Genomic DNA, 17062 nt, shown 5'->3' with positions numbered 1-17062 from the left:
GGCCAGGTGACCACTTAACAGAAGCTCGGGCTCATTATCATTTCAGCAGTGAAGGAAGCACCACTGTAATTAAAGCTACAGTGTAATGAAGCATGAAAAACACAATGATGCTGGAAGAACTCAGCAGGGCAGGCAGCATCCGTGGAGAAAAGCAGGCAGTCAACGTTTCGGTTCAGGACCCTTCTTCAGGACTGAAGATGGGAAAAGGGGAAGCCCAATATATATAGGAGGGAACAGCAGAGCAGTGATAGGTGAACTAAAGAGGGGAGGTGGGGTGGGCACAAGGTGGTGATAGGTAAATGCAGGTAAGAGATAGTGATAAGCAGTGTGAGGGAGGAGGGGAGAGCAGATCCACTGGGGGACGGGTCAAAGGTAAGGAGAGAAAGGGGAAAAGTAGAAAAAAGAGGGGCTAGGAAAGGGAAGAAAAGAAGCATGGTAGGGGGGGTATTGAGGGGAAGGGGGTGGGGATTACTTCAAGTGGGAGAATTCAATGTTCATGCCCAATGTTCAACAGGGATAGGGTCCCCCTTGTCCTCTCATTAGAGAGAGCTCACACCCGTATTTCTGCCACTTCTCGTACCTCTGGTCTCATCCCCACCCCTCCCAGACCCAACAGGGATAGGGTCCCCCTTGTCCTCGGATTTCATCCTTCTAGCCTATCCTAACGGCACGAACATTGAATTCTCCCCACTTTTTGAATCAACCCGTCCCCCCCCCACCATGCTTCTTTTCTCCTTCCCTTTTCTATCCTATTCTCTCTTTTTTCTACCTTTTTTCCTTTCTCTCCTTACCATTGACCCATCCCCCAGTGGATCTGCTCTGCCCTCCTCCCCCACACCTGCCTATCACTATCTCTTACCTGCATCTATCTATCACCACCCTATGCCCATCCTGTCTTCCCTCTGTTGTCCACCTATTGCTGCTCTGCTTTTCCCTCCTTTACATTGGGCTTCCCCTTTTCCCATCTTCAGTCCTGAGGAAGGGTCCTGCCCGAAACGTTGACCGCTCACTTTTTTCTACAGATGCTGCCTGGCCTGCTGAGTTCCTCCAGCGTCATAGTGTTTTTCATCTGGATTCCAGCATCTGCAGTCCTCTGTTTCTCTAGTGTTATGAGGCATTTGTCTCCCTATGGAAAAAGCATTCTATATGGAGCAAGGGTCTACTGCGTGCATAGCTGGCATGGGAGAATTACCATGTATAATTCCACAGAAGGTTATTAAAGTGTCTGGAAATCTGCTTTGATACAGGCTTTCTGAATGAAATTGTGGGGTGTTTTCCAGCAACAGAGCAGCTAATTATCATCTCTTTTGCTTTACAATCTTTGAAAACTATCTTTCATCTCAAAATGCTGAGAATCATGGCCAGCTTGACTATGTGAAAATCGGACATCTTTTATTCATCTTATCTGGACTGCGTGTGTGGGTGAGGAACAAGGCACAAATAACCTAGCTCATTTTCGCAAAATAGTCAACGAGACCAAGGAGAAATAAAACGGACATAGCCCGCTGTCTGCACGAGTTCCACAAGGCATTTTTGATCGTAAAACTATGGATTCACAGGAATATTTCTGATCCTTGGAAAGTGCCTTCTAGGCAAAGGCTGCATTTAAAAAGTTATGTCAATTTGTTGTGTTCCTGCAATCTCATTAGTGGAAATTAACAATGAGTGAAATGAACAGCATGATTGATATACAAAATAAGGAAGGAGATGGATTGTGAGATGGAAAAAGGAAAGAAATTATGCTCCAGGTAGAGGAAAAGGGCGGCACAGTAGTGTAGCAGTTAGCGTACGCTATTACAGCGCCAGCGACCCAGGTTCAATTCCCACTGCTGTCTGTAAGGAGTTTGTACTGTGTGGGTTTCCTCCGGGTGCTCCGGTTTCCTCCCTCATTCCAAAAAAAAGACGTACAGGTTAGGAGCAGTGGGCATGCTATGTTGGCGCTGGAAGAGTGATGACACTTGTGGGTTGCCCCCAGCACATTCTCAGTAATGTAAAAAGATGCATTTCACTGTTCCGATGTACATGTGACTTATAAATTATCTTATCTTAATAAGATTTCCCTTGATCTTCTTAGTAACCAATCTCATCTTTGAATATATTCAGAGAGCATCGGTAGAATGAGCTACAGTTAATATTTCAGGTCTGGGACGCTTTGTCAGAACTGTGAAAGAGAGAAATAAGTTAGCTGAGGTGGCAGAGAAGGTGAAGGTGGGAAATGGGTGGAACAATGGGAATTTCTCTGATAGGGTGAAATAATAGAGCAATTATGAAAGATTAAGCTTCATTGTCTGTATAGTCTGTAGTGTTGTAAGTCTGACTACAAACTAAATGGAAAAGGAGAAAAAGGATGGCAAGCAAGAATGGCTAATATTCATACAAGAGAAAGAAAGAGAAAGTTATCTGAAGTTAAAGAACTTGATACCAAGTCCTGAAAACTGCAACATGCCCTTTCTTTGTCCGTTCTGATGAAGGGTCCGTGTCCTAAAATGTTTCCCCTGTTTCTCTTTCCACAAATGCTGCTTGACTTGCTGAGTGCGTCCAGCATTTTCTGTTTTTTATTTCAGATTTTCAGCATCTGCAATTTTTTTTTGCTCTTGGGATTTTTCTTTCTGTTTTGGTTAGATTGGTAGTTCATATATGTTAATATTTGGTTGTACTTTGAGTGGTGGTTTGAAGGATGGCAACATTTGTACGACTTGTATCACAGGGGAGTGATTAATCACATTCAAAAAAGAAATTCACAAGTCACAGGAAGGAGCAAACTTAGTTTGGATGTGGGCCACAGAGTTGGCAGGAAGACCACAGACCATCTTTCATGTGTGTCCAGAAGTCCTGTTCTTCCAAGCCCCCCATTCAAAAGGCATCAAAAGCTTGCTCTTGTGTTCCTTCTGCTGCTTGCAGCAGTCCCTTATGTTACTGTAAACCTTTTTGGAGCTTCAGTTACACAATCTCTGGTTCAATTTTGCCAGATATCAACAGCCTCATTCAGCAGGGCCAAAACTGTTACCAGATAGTGACCAGAAACCAAAATGACAACAGTCATGCCACCATAGTAAATCAGAAAGGACCTAGTGTCTAGTAATGTTCTTAAATAATTCACCAATGGGTGTGGCCATCATTGGCAAGGCCAGCATTTATTGCCCATCTCTAATTCTCCTCGAAGATGGTGGTAGGCAACCTTCTTAAATAGATTTCTTACTCTTGAAAAGCCGGCAACTTCTACCCAAAGGAGCCTTTTTTCAGAAGTGCTTTATTTTTGTCTCTTTCCAAAAGTTTTAAAACAAACTACAGACTGCATTATTAAGTCTTTTTTCAAACAAGTTTTCATAACTGAACACTTGGCAATTACTTTTTCTGTTAGAAATTATTTAATTTTTATCTTGCAATTGGGCAATATGCTATAAATTACTGGGTTAAAGGGTTGATGTGGGAGAAAGAAATTGAGTGAGTGTCTTTGACTGAAAGCCTCATGATATAGCATTACATTTGCCAAATAACCTATTACAAAGTATGTTGAATTAAAATTCCCCAAAATGTAGCTGCAGGTTAAATATACGTTTTTGAAATTCATTGTATATTGTAAAGCATTTACCTTCTTATAATGAATTGTCTGGATCATTGCCGTTTCAAAGCTGTGTGTTCCTTTCAGCTGTACCTTTTCCCATAGTGCTTTAAGAACTTGTACTGGTGCATCCTGGGTGGATAAAGGATTTGCAGAATAGCTCTGTGAAGGACAAGAAAATACACATTGATGGATCATGTGGCTGACTTATTTCAATCAAAATCCAGAATTACTCAGAATAGCAAGGTCTTTCTCAAAAGAAATGCAATTTGCAGTCAAATCAATGCAAGTCCTTCAGCAAATATTCTGCAAGGCTTGCTAGCAAAAGGAAAATTTAAATAAGAGCACAGTATTGTCTAGGGCTGTAATTACTTACAGGATTCTGTACATCACTGTTACCTGTCAACGTAGACTGTTACATGTCTACATCAATGGTGCTGAGGTCGAGAGGGTTGAGAGCTTCAAATTCCTGGGTGTGAACATCACCAACAGCCTGTCCTGGTCAAATCACGTAGATGCCACAGCCAAGAAAGCTCACCAGTGCCTCTACTTCCTTTGGAGGCTAAAGAAATTTGGTTTGTCCCATTTGACTCTCACCAACTTTTACCGATGCACCATAGAAAGCAACCTATCTGGATGTATCATGGCTTGGTACAGCAACTGCTCTGCCCAGGACCACAAGAAGCTGCAGAGAGTTGTGGACACAGCCCAGCGCATCACGGACACCAGCCACCCCTACGTGGACTCTGTCTTTACCTCTCGTTGTCTTGGTGTAGCAGCCAGCATAATCAAAGACACCACCCACCCGGGACATTCTCTCTTCTCTCCTCTTCCATCAGGTAGAAGATACGGGAGCCTGAGGGCACGTACCACCAGACTTAAGGACAGCTTCTACCCCACTGTGATAAGACTATTGAACGGTTCCCTTATACAATGAGATGGACTATGACCTCACGATCTACCTTGTTGTGACCTTGCACCTTATTGCACTGCACTTTCTCTGTAGCTGTGACATCTTACTCTGTACTGTTACTGTTTTTACCTGTACTACATCAATGCATTTTGTACTAACTCAATGTAACCGCACTGTGTAATGAATTGACCTGTACGATCGGTTTGTAAGACAAGCTTTTCACTGTATCTCGGTACAAGTGACAATAATAAACCAATATCAATACCGATTCAGTCACTTTTAATACTATTAAACATGAACAGACAACTCAAAGGAGATGATCTAACTAATTTTGTGGAGATTTCAAGGTACCGTTTAAATTACCTTTCAGAGTAAATTTAGAATGGAAAAAATTCTGAGTGTTCAAGAAATAGCAAAATAGGGTAAAAGCAAAAGGAAACAAAATGTAAACTGGAGGAAAGTGGTAGTGGTAGATCAGATGACCCACAAATTTTTGGGATCCAGTAGCAGAAGACTAAAAATCTCATAAGAAGAGGGAAAATGAATTTTGAGAAAAAAGGTGCATGTAGTATAAAACAGTAAATGTTTCTATGGATATATAAACAGGAAGAGGGTAGCTAAGGTAAATATGGAGCCACTAGAGAACAAGACCAGTGAATTAATAACAGCAACAAATAAGTTTTTTGCATCAGGTTTTTACAATGGAAGACATGGGTACTATCCCTAAGATATCAGATGGGCTAATTTCAAACAACATGATAGAAGTTATAAACATCCCAGTTACAAGGGATATTGGAGAAACTCAGGGCTAAAGGTGGACAAGTCACCAGGACCCAATGGACTGCACGTTAGGGATTTATAGGACATGGCTGCAGAGATGGTGATCTCACTGAATGAAAATTTTCACAACCCGTTAAAGTCCAGTAGGGCATCAGAAAATTGTAAAGTAGCCAATGTGACTCCCTTGTTCAGTTAAGAATAAAGGTAGAAGACACAGAACTACAAGCCAGTTAGTTTAACAGCTAATCAGTTTAGGAAAGCTGAATATAATTAAACCTAGTCGACATGATTTTATGAAAGGTAAATCACATCTACCAAATTTGTTCATATTCTGGGGATATAACAAGGAGAGTTGATAAAGGGGAACCTGTAGATGTAGTGTATTTAGATTTCCAAAAGGCATTTGACAAGATGCCATGTAGGAGGCTGGTGTATAAATTAAAAGCCTATTGTATCTGAGGAAATATGTTTGAATGGATTGAAAACTGGCTGTTTCATAGAAAACAGTTGGAATATTTGGGTCCTTATCAGACTGGAAGGAGGTAACTAGTGGAGTACCAAAGGGATCAGTTCTTGGCCTCCAAATGTTCACTATATTAACAACCTGGAGGAAGGAACAGTTTGTAAAATTTCCAAATTTGCTGATGATTTGAAGATAGATGGAAGGGCATATTGTGATAAGGTTACTGTGATTCTGCAAAGGGATATAGATAGATTGAGTGAGTGGGCAAGAGACTGGCAAACAGAGTTTAATGTGCAGAAGTGTGAGGTCATGCACTTTGCTAAGAGAAATCAAAAGGTAGATTATCTAAATGGAGAGAAACTTTCTATACAAGTGAAGTACAGAGGGATCTAGGTGTTCTGAAGCATGAAGCACAAAAAGCTAGCTGGTAGGTTGAATAAGTAGTTAAGAAGGCAAATGGGATTCTAGCCTAAATTGCAAAGGGGTTGGAGTTCAAAAATAGGAAGATTTTGTTGTAATTGTACAGGGTGTTGGTGAAGCCTCATGTGGAGTACTGTGTACAGTTTTGGCCCCCTTAACCCCCCAAAAAATATATAGTAGCATTGGAGGCAGTACAACAGATATTAACCAGGCTAATTCTTGGGATGAGAGGGTTGTCCTATTAAGAGCCCAGATAATCTCTCAGACCGGTACTCCTTGGAGTTTAGAAGAATGAGAGGTGACCTTATGCAAACATATAAGATCCCAAAGGGGCTTGACAGAGTAGATGTTGAGATGTTTTCACTAGTAGAAGATTCTCAAACAAGGGGACATAATTACATAAGGGCCAGGCATCGGTCTCTTCTACCTATCACTTCTCAGTTTATTACATCTTCTCCCCCTCCCCCACCACCTTCACCCCTCACCTGGACTCTCCTATCACCTGATCTCACGTATCCCCTGCCTGTGTGTACTCCTCCCCCTCCCCCCATCACCTTATTCTGGCTTCTGCCCTCTTCCTTTTCAGTCCCGATGAAGGGTCCCAGCCCAAAACATCGACTGTTTATTTCCCTCCATGGATGCTGCCTGACCTGCTGAGTTCCTCCAGCACGTTTTGTGCATTGCTCCAGATACACCCAGCATCTGCAGAATTTCTTGTGTCTTGGCCGGGCATTTAAAACTGAGGTACACAGATTTTTTTCTTCTCTCAGAGGATGGTGAATCTCTGGAATTCTCTGCCCTGGTAGGTGGTGGAAGCTGGATCATTGGAAATATTTAGAATGGAGGTGGATAAATATTTAATATGTTGAGGAATAGAGGGGTATGGAGAAATGGTGCAGAAGAGGATTTGAGGCCAGCATAGATCAGCTATAATCACATTAAATGTTGGGGCAAGCTTCAAGAGCTTGATGGCCTACTCCTGCTCCACTATTTTTGTGTTCTTGTGGAAAAAAACTTCAAGGATTTAAATGTCTATCATGTGCATATGCTATGCAATGAAGTATAAAGAATAATAAGAAGGAAATTAAAAAAAAAGACACCTTGTCACTAAGGTCTGTCAAGTACAAAAACTATGAACTAATTGGAGACACAGAGTGCTGATGCTGGAAATCTGGAGCAACACACAACACTGGAGGAACTGAACTGATTGAATTTTAATTAATTGGCAGATCAGACTTTGGTAATGTTTTAATGGAATAGGTACATGGGTAATCATGCATAATTTTCTCATTTTTACAGATTTACTAGCACGTTGTTAGATGGATAAGGTACAATTTCATAACACCAAAGGTATTATACAATGTAATTAACATATTTGGACATGAATTTGTATTTATTGAGCAAGATAGACTGCTGTTTAAGACACAGGGCATACCTGCTGAACATAAGAACACTCAAATTCAGTGTTTATCGGTGAGGGAATTTTGCTACTATGAAGATGAATTAATTCATATGATACACAAATAAGGGGTCAGATATTGCTGACTGATACTTGTGGAGCTTCAGTTCAAAAACTTGCCCTCTTTGATAACTACTTTCAACCTCTACTCTGCTTTCTGGTTTGTATCCAGCTTGCTATCTCTTTCTGCCTCTTTTCCTCCTCGTGTTCTGACCTAATCTCCGAAAATGCATTATATCAAAGGCAAATTTGAATCTACTGCACTATCCATTACTACTTCAAGGAGTTCAACGAAGCTGACACAAAACAACTAAAAGGTATTTACCTGTTGGGAAAGGAACATGATGTAGATCCAAAGTTGAGGCTGATCAGTGCTGAGGATGAAGTTGGATTTGCTATACAGGCAGTAAAATCCTTTCTGTGGACAGCTGAAGAGTAGCTTTGCTACACATCCACTAATGGAATCTACAAAGAAACAATGGGAAAGTGATAGAACTTTTCGCTTGAGTATTTTGGTGAGCTGAAAACTATTAAAACAATTGAAAGTGAGCAATGTTCAGGTTGAGAAATAACAGCACCTAGTCTTTGATTTAAAATACCTGCACTATCTTAGATTATATTTGGTGAGGAAAGTACAACTTGTTTGCTTCTTGCTAGTTTAAATATTGATTCCCACTCTCCACAGGACGTCACTGCGCCATTTTTTTTCTCCTGGTAGTACCAGAAAGGTACGTTTTGTGGGTTCTTTTCCCTTCAAAGCAGGTTTTCAAAGATTTTTTTAAACTTGCCATTTAGGCAGCAGGTCTGAGTGCTCTTTGTTGCTTCAGGAATGTCTTAAATTCCAAAGTCATCCATTCAATCACTTTTGTTAACTGGACCTGACTTTTGGTGATTGGTTTCAGAAGCTTTCCACTTTAGATTTCCAGCCCAATTGCCTTTCATGCCCTTCAACCTTCTCTACACTCACAGGTCTGAACAATTAATTCTGAGAATCTTGGGTGCCTTCATAGCACTGAAAAATCAGTTCTGTCTCCAAGGCCGTTTGTACACAGTCATTAGTTTGTAGAGGCCTGAAACAACAATGTGGAGCTGAGTGACAGCTGGCAGTCTCCGCCTGTGGCTTAGCTCAACTAGGACTTGTATGCATGCAGAAACAGCGACAGAATTTCCTTTCAAAAACGTACCGTATGCAGGATATTATGGAAAGATCAGCAGAGAATTCTAATTTGTTTCATTTTGTTTTAATTGTAAAATATTTATGAGATGTTCCAGAATCTTTTTTTGAAAAGCTACAAATCATTTGAGATGTGGACTTAAATGCATCAATTAAATTTAAAATGCATTCAAACAGGCAGCTTGCTGATTCTCCCTGCTATCGCTACCACTTGTGACAAACCTGGGTAGTTTTTTGTCTTGAGCGTTACACACACAACCTAGAACAGTACAGCACACGAATAGGCCCTTTGGCCCACATTGTCTGTGGTAAGTATGATGCCACATTAAGGTAAACCTATCTGCAAGCACATGATCCATATCCCTCCATTCCCTGAATTTTCATACACCCCCCTAAATACCTCTTAAACGCTACTGTTGATTCTGCTTCCACCACGACCCCTGAACCATTAAATGCCTCATTCATATCTGCCTCCGCTACCACCCCTGGCAGTGCAATCCAGACACCTACCACTGCCTGTGGTACAAAAAATTTACCCCGCACATCCCCTTTAAACGTTCCCCCTCTCACCTCAAACCTATTTCCTCTGGTATATGACATTTCTACCCTGGGAGAAAGACTTTGACTGTCTACCCTATCTATGCCTCTCATAATTTTGTATACTTCTATCTGGTTGCCCCTCCGCCTCTTATACTCCACAAGAAAACAACCCAAGTTTGTCCAGCCTCTCCTAATAACTAATACTCTCTAATCCAGGCAGCATCCTGGTGAACCTTTTCCGCACAGAGTAAATGGATGTAAAAAGGCAAGGAGTTTGGTAAAACAGTTGCTGCTTTGGCATCAGTTGCTTTACACAATTACAAAGGCAAAATTAGCTGTATTGTACTCTGCACCATGGATAAGGTATCTTTATTAGTCACATGTACATTGAAACACAGAGTGAAATGCATCTTTTGTGTAGAGTGTTCTGGAGCCAGCCTGCAAGTGTCGACACGTTTCTGGCACCAACATAGCATGCCCACAACTTCCTAACCTGTACGTCTTTTGGAAGGTGGGAGGAAACTGGAAACCATGCAGACACGGGGAGAAAGTACAAACTCCTTATAGACAGTGGCCGGAATTGAACCCGAGTCACTGGCACTGTAAAGCGTTACACTAACTGCTACACTACCCTGCCTGCACGGTAGAATGGAAGAAATTTTTTTAGAAAATTACTGTTTATCTACAAGGCTTGGACAATGATAAAAAAATTATACACTTTATCTTCAACAATCCACCATGCAAAGACTTGGACAAAATGCTGCATTACTTTTTGAATAGTGGGCTCTTCTGCATTGCTGCTTTCTGTAGCTATGAAAATGACATTACTATGGATGCCAAGATTAGACCTAGCCACAAAAGTTAGAAGGAAATAAGAGGATAGAACACCCCCTCAGACTTGGCCCCAGCTGCTTAGACAAAAACTTTAAGAAACTTTTTTAATTTCTCCAATATCATGTAAATATAGATTTATTTAAAAGTGATTTAAATTTAACATGCTATTTTAAAATCTGCTATTTGTGCAAAAATATTCCAGTAAAAATCTTCTTCCATATGCAAAAGCACTCTAACCTCAGACTTGTTTGGGCAAATTTACTATTGAAAGTAGCAGGGAATTCCCCTCAAGTTCACACTTCATTGTTGGTTTCCGTGTTAATTTGAACATTGGAAATTTCCAAAGTGTTTCATGCACATGCACTGTCCCTTTCTCTTTAGCAGTTTATAGAGGTTAAGGAAGACTTGTTTCTACTCCAGTTCTGGGAGTTCCGAGATGGCTGAAAAGTATTATCCAGATGCATAGTGAATCATTGACCATAACTTTGGCATCGAATCCCAAAAGTGAGTAATAACCTCTGGTGGTTTTGGCACCATTACCACCACAATGTCCTTGCCATGGTTTTAAAACATAGATACTTTCTAGGCAAATCTCAGTCTGTGCATTCAAATATATTTCAGTGGTACAACTCTGTAAAATCACTTGGGCAGATAAGAATTCTTTAGCTGGAATCATACTCAATTATGTGAGAAAGAGAGACAGATATTAGATACAGAGGATGATAAAACAATGAATGCCATATCGCAATGCTGACTAAACTCCAAAACTAGTTACTCATGTTCGGAAGCATGGCATCCTAATGACACACAATGGGGATTAGTCCTGACAAAACATTGGTAAGTGGAAGCATACATGGTGGATATTACCAAATGCTCATCAACAAACAACACATCACAAATATCTTCATTTAATTAAAATTGCATTGATCCACTATCTGCAGCTACCTCACTGTTAAGTAAATGCTAATCAACAACCCCCAGACAAATTAGTTAACCCACTCATATAACCAATCCATTAAAATTATAGTCATAACTTGGTTGGCATCGACGGTTTGTGCCGAGGACCAATTTCTGTGCTGTGTAACTGTATGAGTCTATAATTGATCACTCACTGAGCGGAACAACAAATTAACATGGTCGAAACAATGACTGAGCTTATTGTGCAAGTTATCTGACCAATATCATATGTATCAGTATTACCCTCATTAGAATGGAGTCAGAAAGTTGTAGTTTCAATCCCACTCGGAGACTTGAGCACATGTTCCATGCTGACTACTCAATGCTGAGGAGTGCTGCACTGTCAGAGGTACATTCTTTTGAAGGAGATGCTGATCCAAAGTTGAATTTGCCCTTTGCTAAACATCCTATTGCATTGCTCTGAAGAGCAGCACAACATTTATCCCTCAACCAACAGAATTGAACACAAATTAAGTGATAGTTACCTCTTTGCAGGATCTTACTGTGAACAAATTCACTGCCACATTTCGTACATTATGAATTAAAAACATCTCAAAAATACTTCATTGATCTGGATTATTAAAATTGTCAATATACTGGAAGAATTTTATTTTCTTTCTTTATGGTCATTTGTTTAAGTGTCACATCCATTGAATATGGATTGATTGTTTGCCTGAACACATTGCCATTTCAAACAAAGGAATCAAAGCTAGAGACAACATTACATATAAATATTATTCATGGTCTTAACTAGCACCTGATAATGAAACAGACCAGGTCGTGAAACAAGGGGATAGAAAATTTGTTTACTATGGTATTATCCAATGCAGTATCATATTGTACTCTGCTTTTGAAATGTGGTGATGTTAGAATCAATGGAACAGTTTCAGGTGCAGAGTTCAACATCAGAATCAGATTTATTATCATTGACATATATCGTAAAATTTGTTTTGCGGCAGCAGTATAGTGCAAGACAAAAATTGCTATGTTACAAAAATTTTTGTCTTGCACTATTTTTTTTTTGTCTTGTTCTGTACTGCTGCTGCAAAACAACAAATTTCATGACATGTCAGTGTACATTTAGTCTATTTAGCCCATAGAACAGGGGACATACTTCCAGGTCTCCATTCAGAATGTTCAATTATTTTCTTCATTCAGTGGAATCCAGAGACCTCCTTTTATTTTTCAGTATTTTCCATATGATTTGACATTTCAATTATTATTTTCAGTGTAATTATGTATAATCAGGGACTGATTTAAAACCACATTCTCAGTTTATTTTTATTCTAAATAAATATTTAATATTTGCCAACTTACCTCTAATTGAATTTGTAATGTAAAACTTATTTGTAAAGTTAATTTGTCTGGGCAAGCATACATATATGGCTACTGAACTGTGATCCATTTCTTAAAACAGAATTTTGACACATCTGCTTAAATAAGGTTTTAAATTGAATGAATACATGTATTGTAACATTTTGGATACTTTGAAATTATGCCTTAATGAGCTGAGTTCAGAGCCAATATTAGTAATTTTCCCTTGAGTAGACCCATTTTCAAACGTAGAGCCAGTGCTTCCCAAAAGCAAGTAGAATTTTCCATGACATCTAAATTGAATTTCACATTTCTATTATTAGAAGGTGATCCAAAAATTGGGCTTGTGGGGGATTTTTTTTGGAAGAGTAATCTGTTTTTTTAAATGCTTCACTGATTACTGGAAGCAGCAACAACCCAAAATATAACCCAGGTCTACACCAAGCAGTAGAGGATCATAATGTTTACTTACATACAGGCAATTCTAGATTCCTTCTCACTTGGATATATTGATTTTTTGGGTTGGAACAAAGTAGATCACCTCTTAATATTATTTCACCTCTTTTTTACATACCTCCCCAAAAAATTAAAGAATACTTGCTAGATGGCTTGTTTCCTTTATCAAAGCAATATCATTTGTGGAAGGCTCCATTGCAAAGGAAAACAGAGGATGTAACTCCTTTATTCAAGAAACTATGGGCAAATTAGCCTAAAGTCTCTCGTGGGGGGGGGGGGGGGTGGTGGGGGTGGTGGGGAAGAGGAATGTATCTATTTTTCTATTTTTTTTTCTTTTATTAGAGATGTTATAACAGGAGACTAGAAAAATTTAAGATAATCAGGCAAAGTCAACTTGATTTTGTGAAAGGGAAATCACGTTTGACCAACTTGTTGCCGTTCCTTGAAGAAGTATTGGTATTGGTTTATTATTGTCACTTGTACCGAGGTACAGTGAAAAACTTGTCTTGCATACTGATCGTACAGGTCAATTCATTACACAGTGCAGTTACATTGAGTTAGTACAGAGTACATTGATGTAGTACAGGTAAAAACAGTAACAGTACAGAGTAAAGTGTCACAGCTACAGAGAAAGCGCAGTGCAATAAGGTGCAAGGTCACAACAAGGTAGATCATGAGGTCATAGTCCATCTCATTGTATAAGGGAACTGTTCAATAGTCTTATCACAGTGGGGTAGAAGTTGTCTTTAAGTCTGGTGGTATGTGCCCTCAGGCTCCTGTATCTTCCACCCGATGGAAGAGGAGAGAAAAGAGAATGTCCCGGGTGGGTGGGGTCTTTGACTATGCTGGCTGCTTCACCAAGACAACGAGAGGTAAAGACAGAGTCCAAGGAGGGGAGGCTGGTGTCCGTGATGCGCTGGGCTGTGTCCACAACTCTCTGCAGTTTCTTGCAGTCCTGGGCAGAGCAGTTGCCGTACCAAGCTGTGATACATCCAGGTAGGATGCTTTCTATGGTGCATCAGTAAAAGTTGGTGAGAGTCAAAGGGGACAAACCAAATCTCTTTAGCCTCCTGAGGAAGTAGAGGCGCTGGTGAGCTTTCTTGGCCGTGGCATCTACATGATTTGACCAGGACAGGCTGTTGGTGATATTCACTCCCAGGAACTTGAAGCTCTCAACCCTCTCGACCTCAGTGCTATTGATGTAGACAGGTGCATGTACACCACCCCCTTTCCTGAAGTCAACAACCAGCTCTTTTGTTTTGTTGACATTGAGGGAAAGGTTGTTGTCACGACACCATTCCACTAAGCTCTCTATCTCCTTCCTGTACTCCGACTCATCGCTGTTTGAGATACGGCCTACAATGGTGGTATCATCTGCAAACTTGTAGATGGAGTTAGAGCAGAATCTGGCCACACAGTCATGAGTGTATACGGAGTAGAGGGCTGAGGATGTAGCCTTGTGGGGCACCAGTGTTAAGAATAATCATGCTGGAGGTATTGCTGCCTATCCTCACTGATTGTGGTCTGTTTGTTAGAAAGTCAAGGATCCAGTTAGAAAGGGAGGTGTTTAGTCCTAGGTCTCGGAGTTTGGTGACAAGCTTGCTTGGGATTATTGTATTGAAGTCAGAGCTGTAGTCAATAAACAATAGTCTAACATAGGTGTCTTTACTGTCTAGATGCTCCAGAGCTAAGTGTAGGGCCAGGGAAATGGCATTTGCTGTGGACTTGTTTCGGCGATAGGCGAATTGCAGTGGGTCTAGGTTGCCGGGAGGCTTGAGTTGATCCGTGCCAAGACCAACCTCTTAAAGCACTTCATGATGGTGGATGTCAGAGCCACTGGTCGGTAGTCATTGAGGCATATTACCTTGCTTTTCTTTGGTACCGGGATGATAGTGGTCTTCTTAAAACAGGTGGGAACCTGAGATTGAAGCAGGGAGAGGTTGAATATGTCCGTAAATACTTCTGCCAGTAGATCAGCACAAGATCTGAACACACGGCCCGGGACACCATCTGGGCCAGGTGCTTTCCTCGTGTTCACTCTCTGAAAGACTGATCTTACTTCCTCAACTGTGATCACAGGTTCAGCTGCAGTGGAGGCTGCCAGGGTGGATGGTGACAATCCACTTCCCTTCTGTTCAAAATGCGCATAGAATGCATTAAATTCATCAGGTAGGGATGTGTTGTTGTTAACTACGCAGCCTGACTTCGCCTTGTAGCATGTTATGGCATGTAAGCCCTGCCATAACTGACAGCTGGTCAGAGACTCTATTTTGAGTCGGCACTGCCTCTTGGTATCCCTGATAGCTTTCCGAAGGTCCTACCTCGATTTCTTGTGCAGATCAAGCTCACGACTTGTGTGCAGCAGTCCTCGCCGTACAGTACAGTAATATATGCTGTGGATAAAGAGGAATCAATGGATATACTATACTTAGATTCCCAGAGGCATTTGAGAAGGTGCCATACCGAAGGTTGCTGTGGAACATACAGTATAAGTGTATGGTTTAGAAGATAATATATTGATGTGCATCATGTTGGCTGGCTAACAGGAAGCAGACAGTAGGCATAAATGGGTCTTTTTCATAAGATGTAATGAATAGTGCACCACAGGATCGGCGGCTGGAGCCTCATCTTGTACATGACTTGGATGAGGGCATTAAAGGTATGCTTGCTAACTTTGTAAGGTCACAAATATAGGTAGGAAAATAAATTGTGGGAGCACATAAGGAAGAATTTAGACAAGTGAGTGGGCAAAAATCTGGCAAATATTGTGAGAGATTGTGAAATTATCCATTTTGGCAGGAAAAGTAGAAATAAAGCACATTATCTAAATGGTAAGATGCTGCAGAGCTCTGGGATGGAGAGGGATCAGAGTGTCCAAGTCCATGGTTCAAAGGAGGCCTCATCTGTTGTGCAGTCCTGCTGCTGCACTAGTCTCCCATGCCCTAAAATTGTTGCACTATGTGATAGAATATCAAGGACAATGTTCCTAGAAAAATCAACCAATCCAATACTTGCCTCTACAGGACAGATTGACTGGCATTTGACATAAATACCCAGAAAGAGACTGAAGAATAAACCTTTAAGGTTGGTGGGACTTTTGCAGTCATTGGCTCTGCTCTTCCTGATCTGGTGGTCAGCAGATCTAACGCCTCCTTGATGAAGCTTAGCCAAGCATAAAATGTCCAATGATAAACATATGTCTTCTTGCAATCATTCTCAGATGAAATCTTCTTCTTCCAAACATCTGCTAATTTGTTACTTGGTACAAGGGGTAATTCCTGGTCCTAAATGGTGAGGACCTGTCTGGGATCAGGTCCTTGCAGAACATAATGCTGCTAATTGGGTGGGCCAGAAAAAGTCCCATACATAAAAAGACTAAAAAAAAGTCTTTGGCTGGCAAAGAAACTTCCTCTTGCTTTACCAATTGTTGAACCTGCCAAGGAAAATTTCTGATTGTCCTTGACACTCAGGAACATTCAAAATTATTCAAGCCATTAAGTTAAAAAAGTAAAAATACAGAAAACCAAAATACTGAAAAATGTTGAAATAAACTGAAACATTTAAAAATGCCTAAACATGTTGATACTCATCCTAGTTCCTTGCAGTAGGTTATCCCCATTGAAATCAAATTGGTCCAGGCTGTTTGAGCAATTCTCAACCGTTAGTGGTATGGAGTCTCTGGAAATGTGTGGTCTGTCAGTGGGCACCCAACAGAGCAGATATGTGAAAATCACTGCAAATCCCCGACATCAATTCTGCGTTTGCGTACAAATCCCAAAGCTCCTATCAGTAATGTGGAAGATGTTGGCAATAACATCAGTACGTAAGAACACAGGAAACTAGACCAAGGAGTAGGCCAGTGATTGTTGATGTACGACCTTTATATGTCAAGGACCGAAAAGCAAGGGGGTGGTAGTTATGCTACAGATCTGGTTAGATCTCATCTGAGGTCTTGTGCCTAGTCTGGGCACCACACCTTAGGAAGAATTTATTGAGTGGGGTCTAGAACCTGCAAGGATTAAATTATGAAGAAATTATTAATAATACAGAAGAGCTGCAGTCCCTGCAATTTAGAACATTGAGAGGAGATTTGATTAAAACTTTTCAAGAAAAAGGGAACAGAAGGATAGGTAAGATGATGGTTGGAACTCTACAACTAGGCATTGGTGCCTCAGTTATTAGAGGTAGGA

At 40.6% G+C, this 17062-nt stretch overlaps 1 protein-coding gene across 1 annotated transcript in view; it reads right to left on the bottom strand.

The window, feature by feature from the left end:
• veph1 (ventricular zone expressed PH domain-containing 1) overlaps nucleotides 1-17062 on the bottom strand; it is a 165074-nt gene that overhangs the window by 24583 nt on the left and 123429 nt on the right. Inside the window, exons 11-12 of the mRNA XM_052018809.1 lie at nucleotides 7923-8062; nucleotides 3593-3724 (exon numbers count right to left, since the gene is read on the bottom strand). Coding sequence (XP_051874769.1) covers nucleotides 3593-3724; nucleotides 7923-8062 — 272 coding nt within the window. The remainder of the gene's footprint in view (nucleotides 1-3592; nucleotides 3725-7922; nucleotides 8063-17062) is intronic.

The sequence above is a fragment of the Pristis pectinata genome, chromosome 6 (assembly GCF_009764475.1).
Source record: "Pristis pectinata isolate sPriPec2 chromosome 6, sPriPec2.1.pri, whole genome shotgun sequence".
Lineage (NCBI taxonomy): Eukaryota > Metazoa > Chordata > Chondrichthyes > Rhinopristiformes > Pristidae > Pristis > Pristis pectinata.
This window is presented reverse-complemented; position numbering and strand designations above follow the sequence as displayed.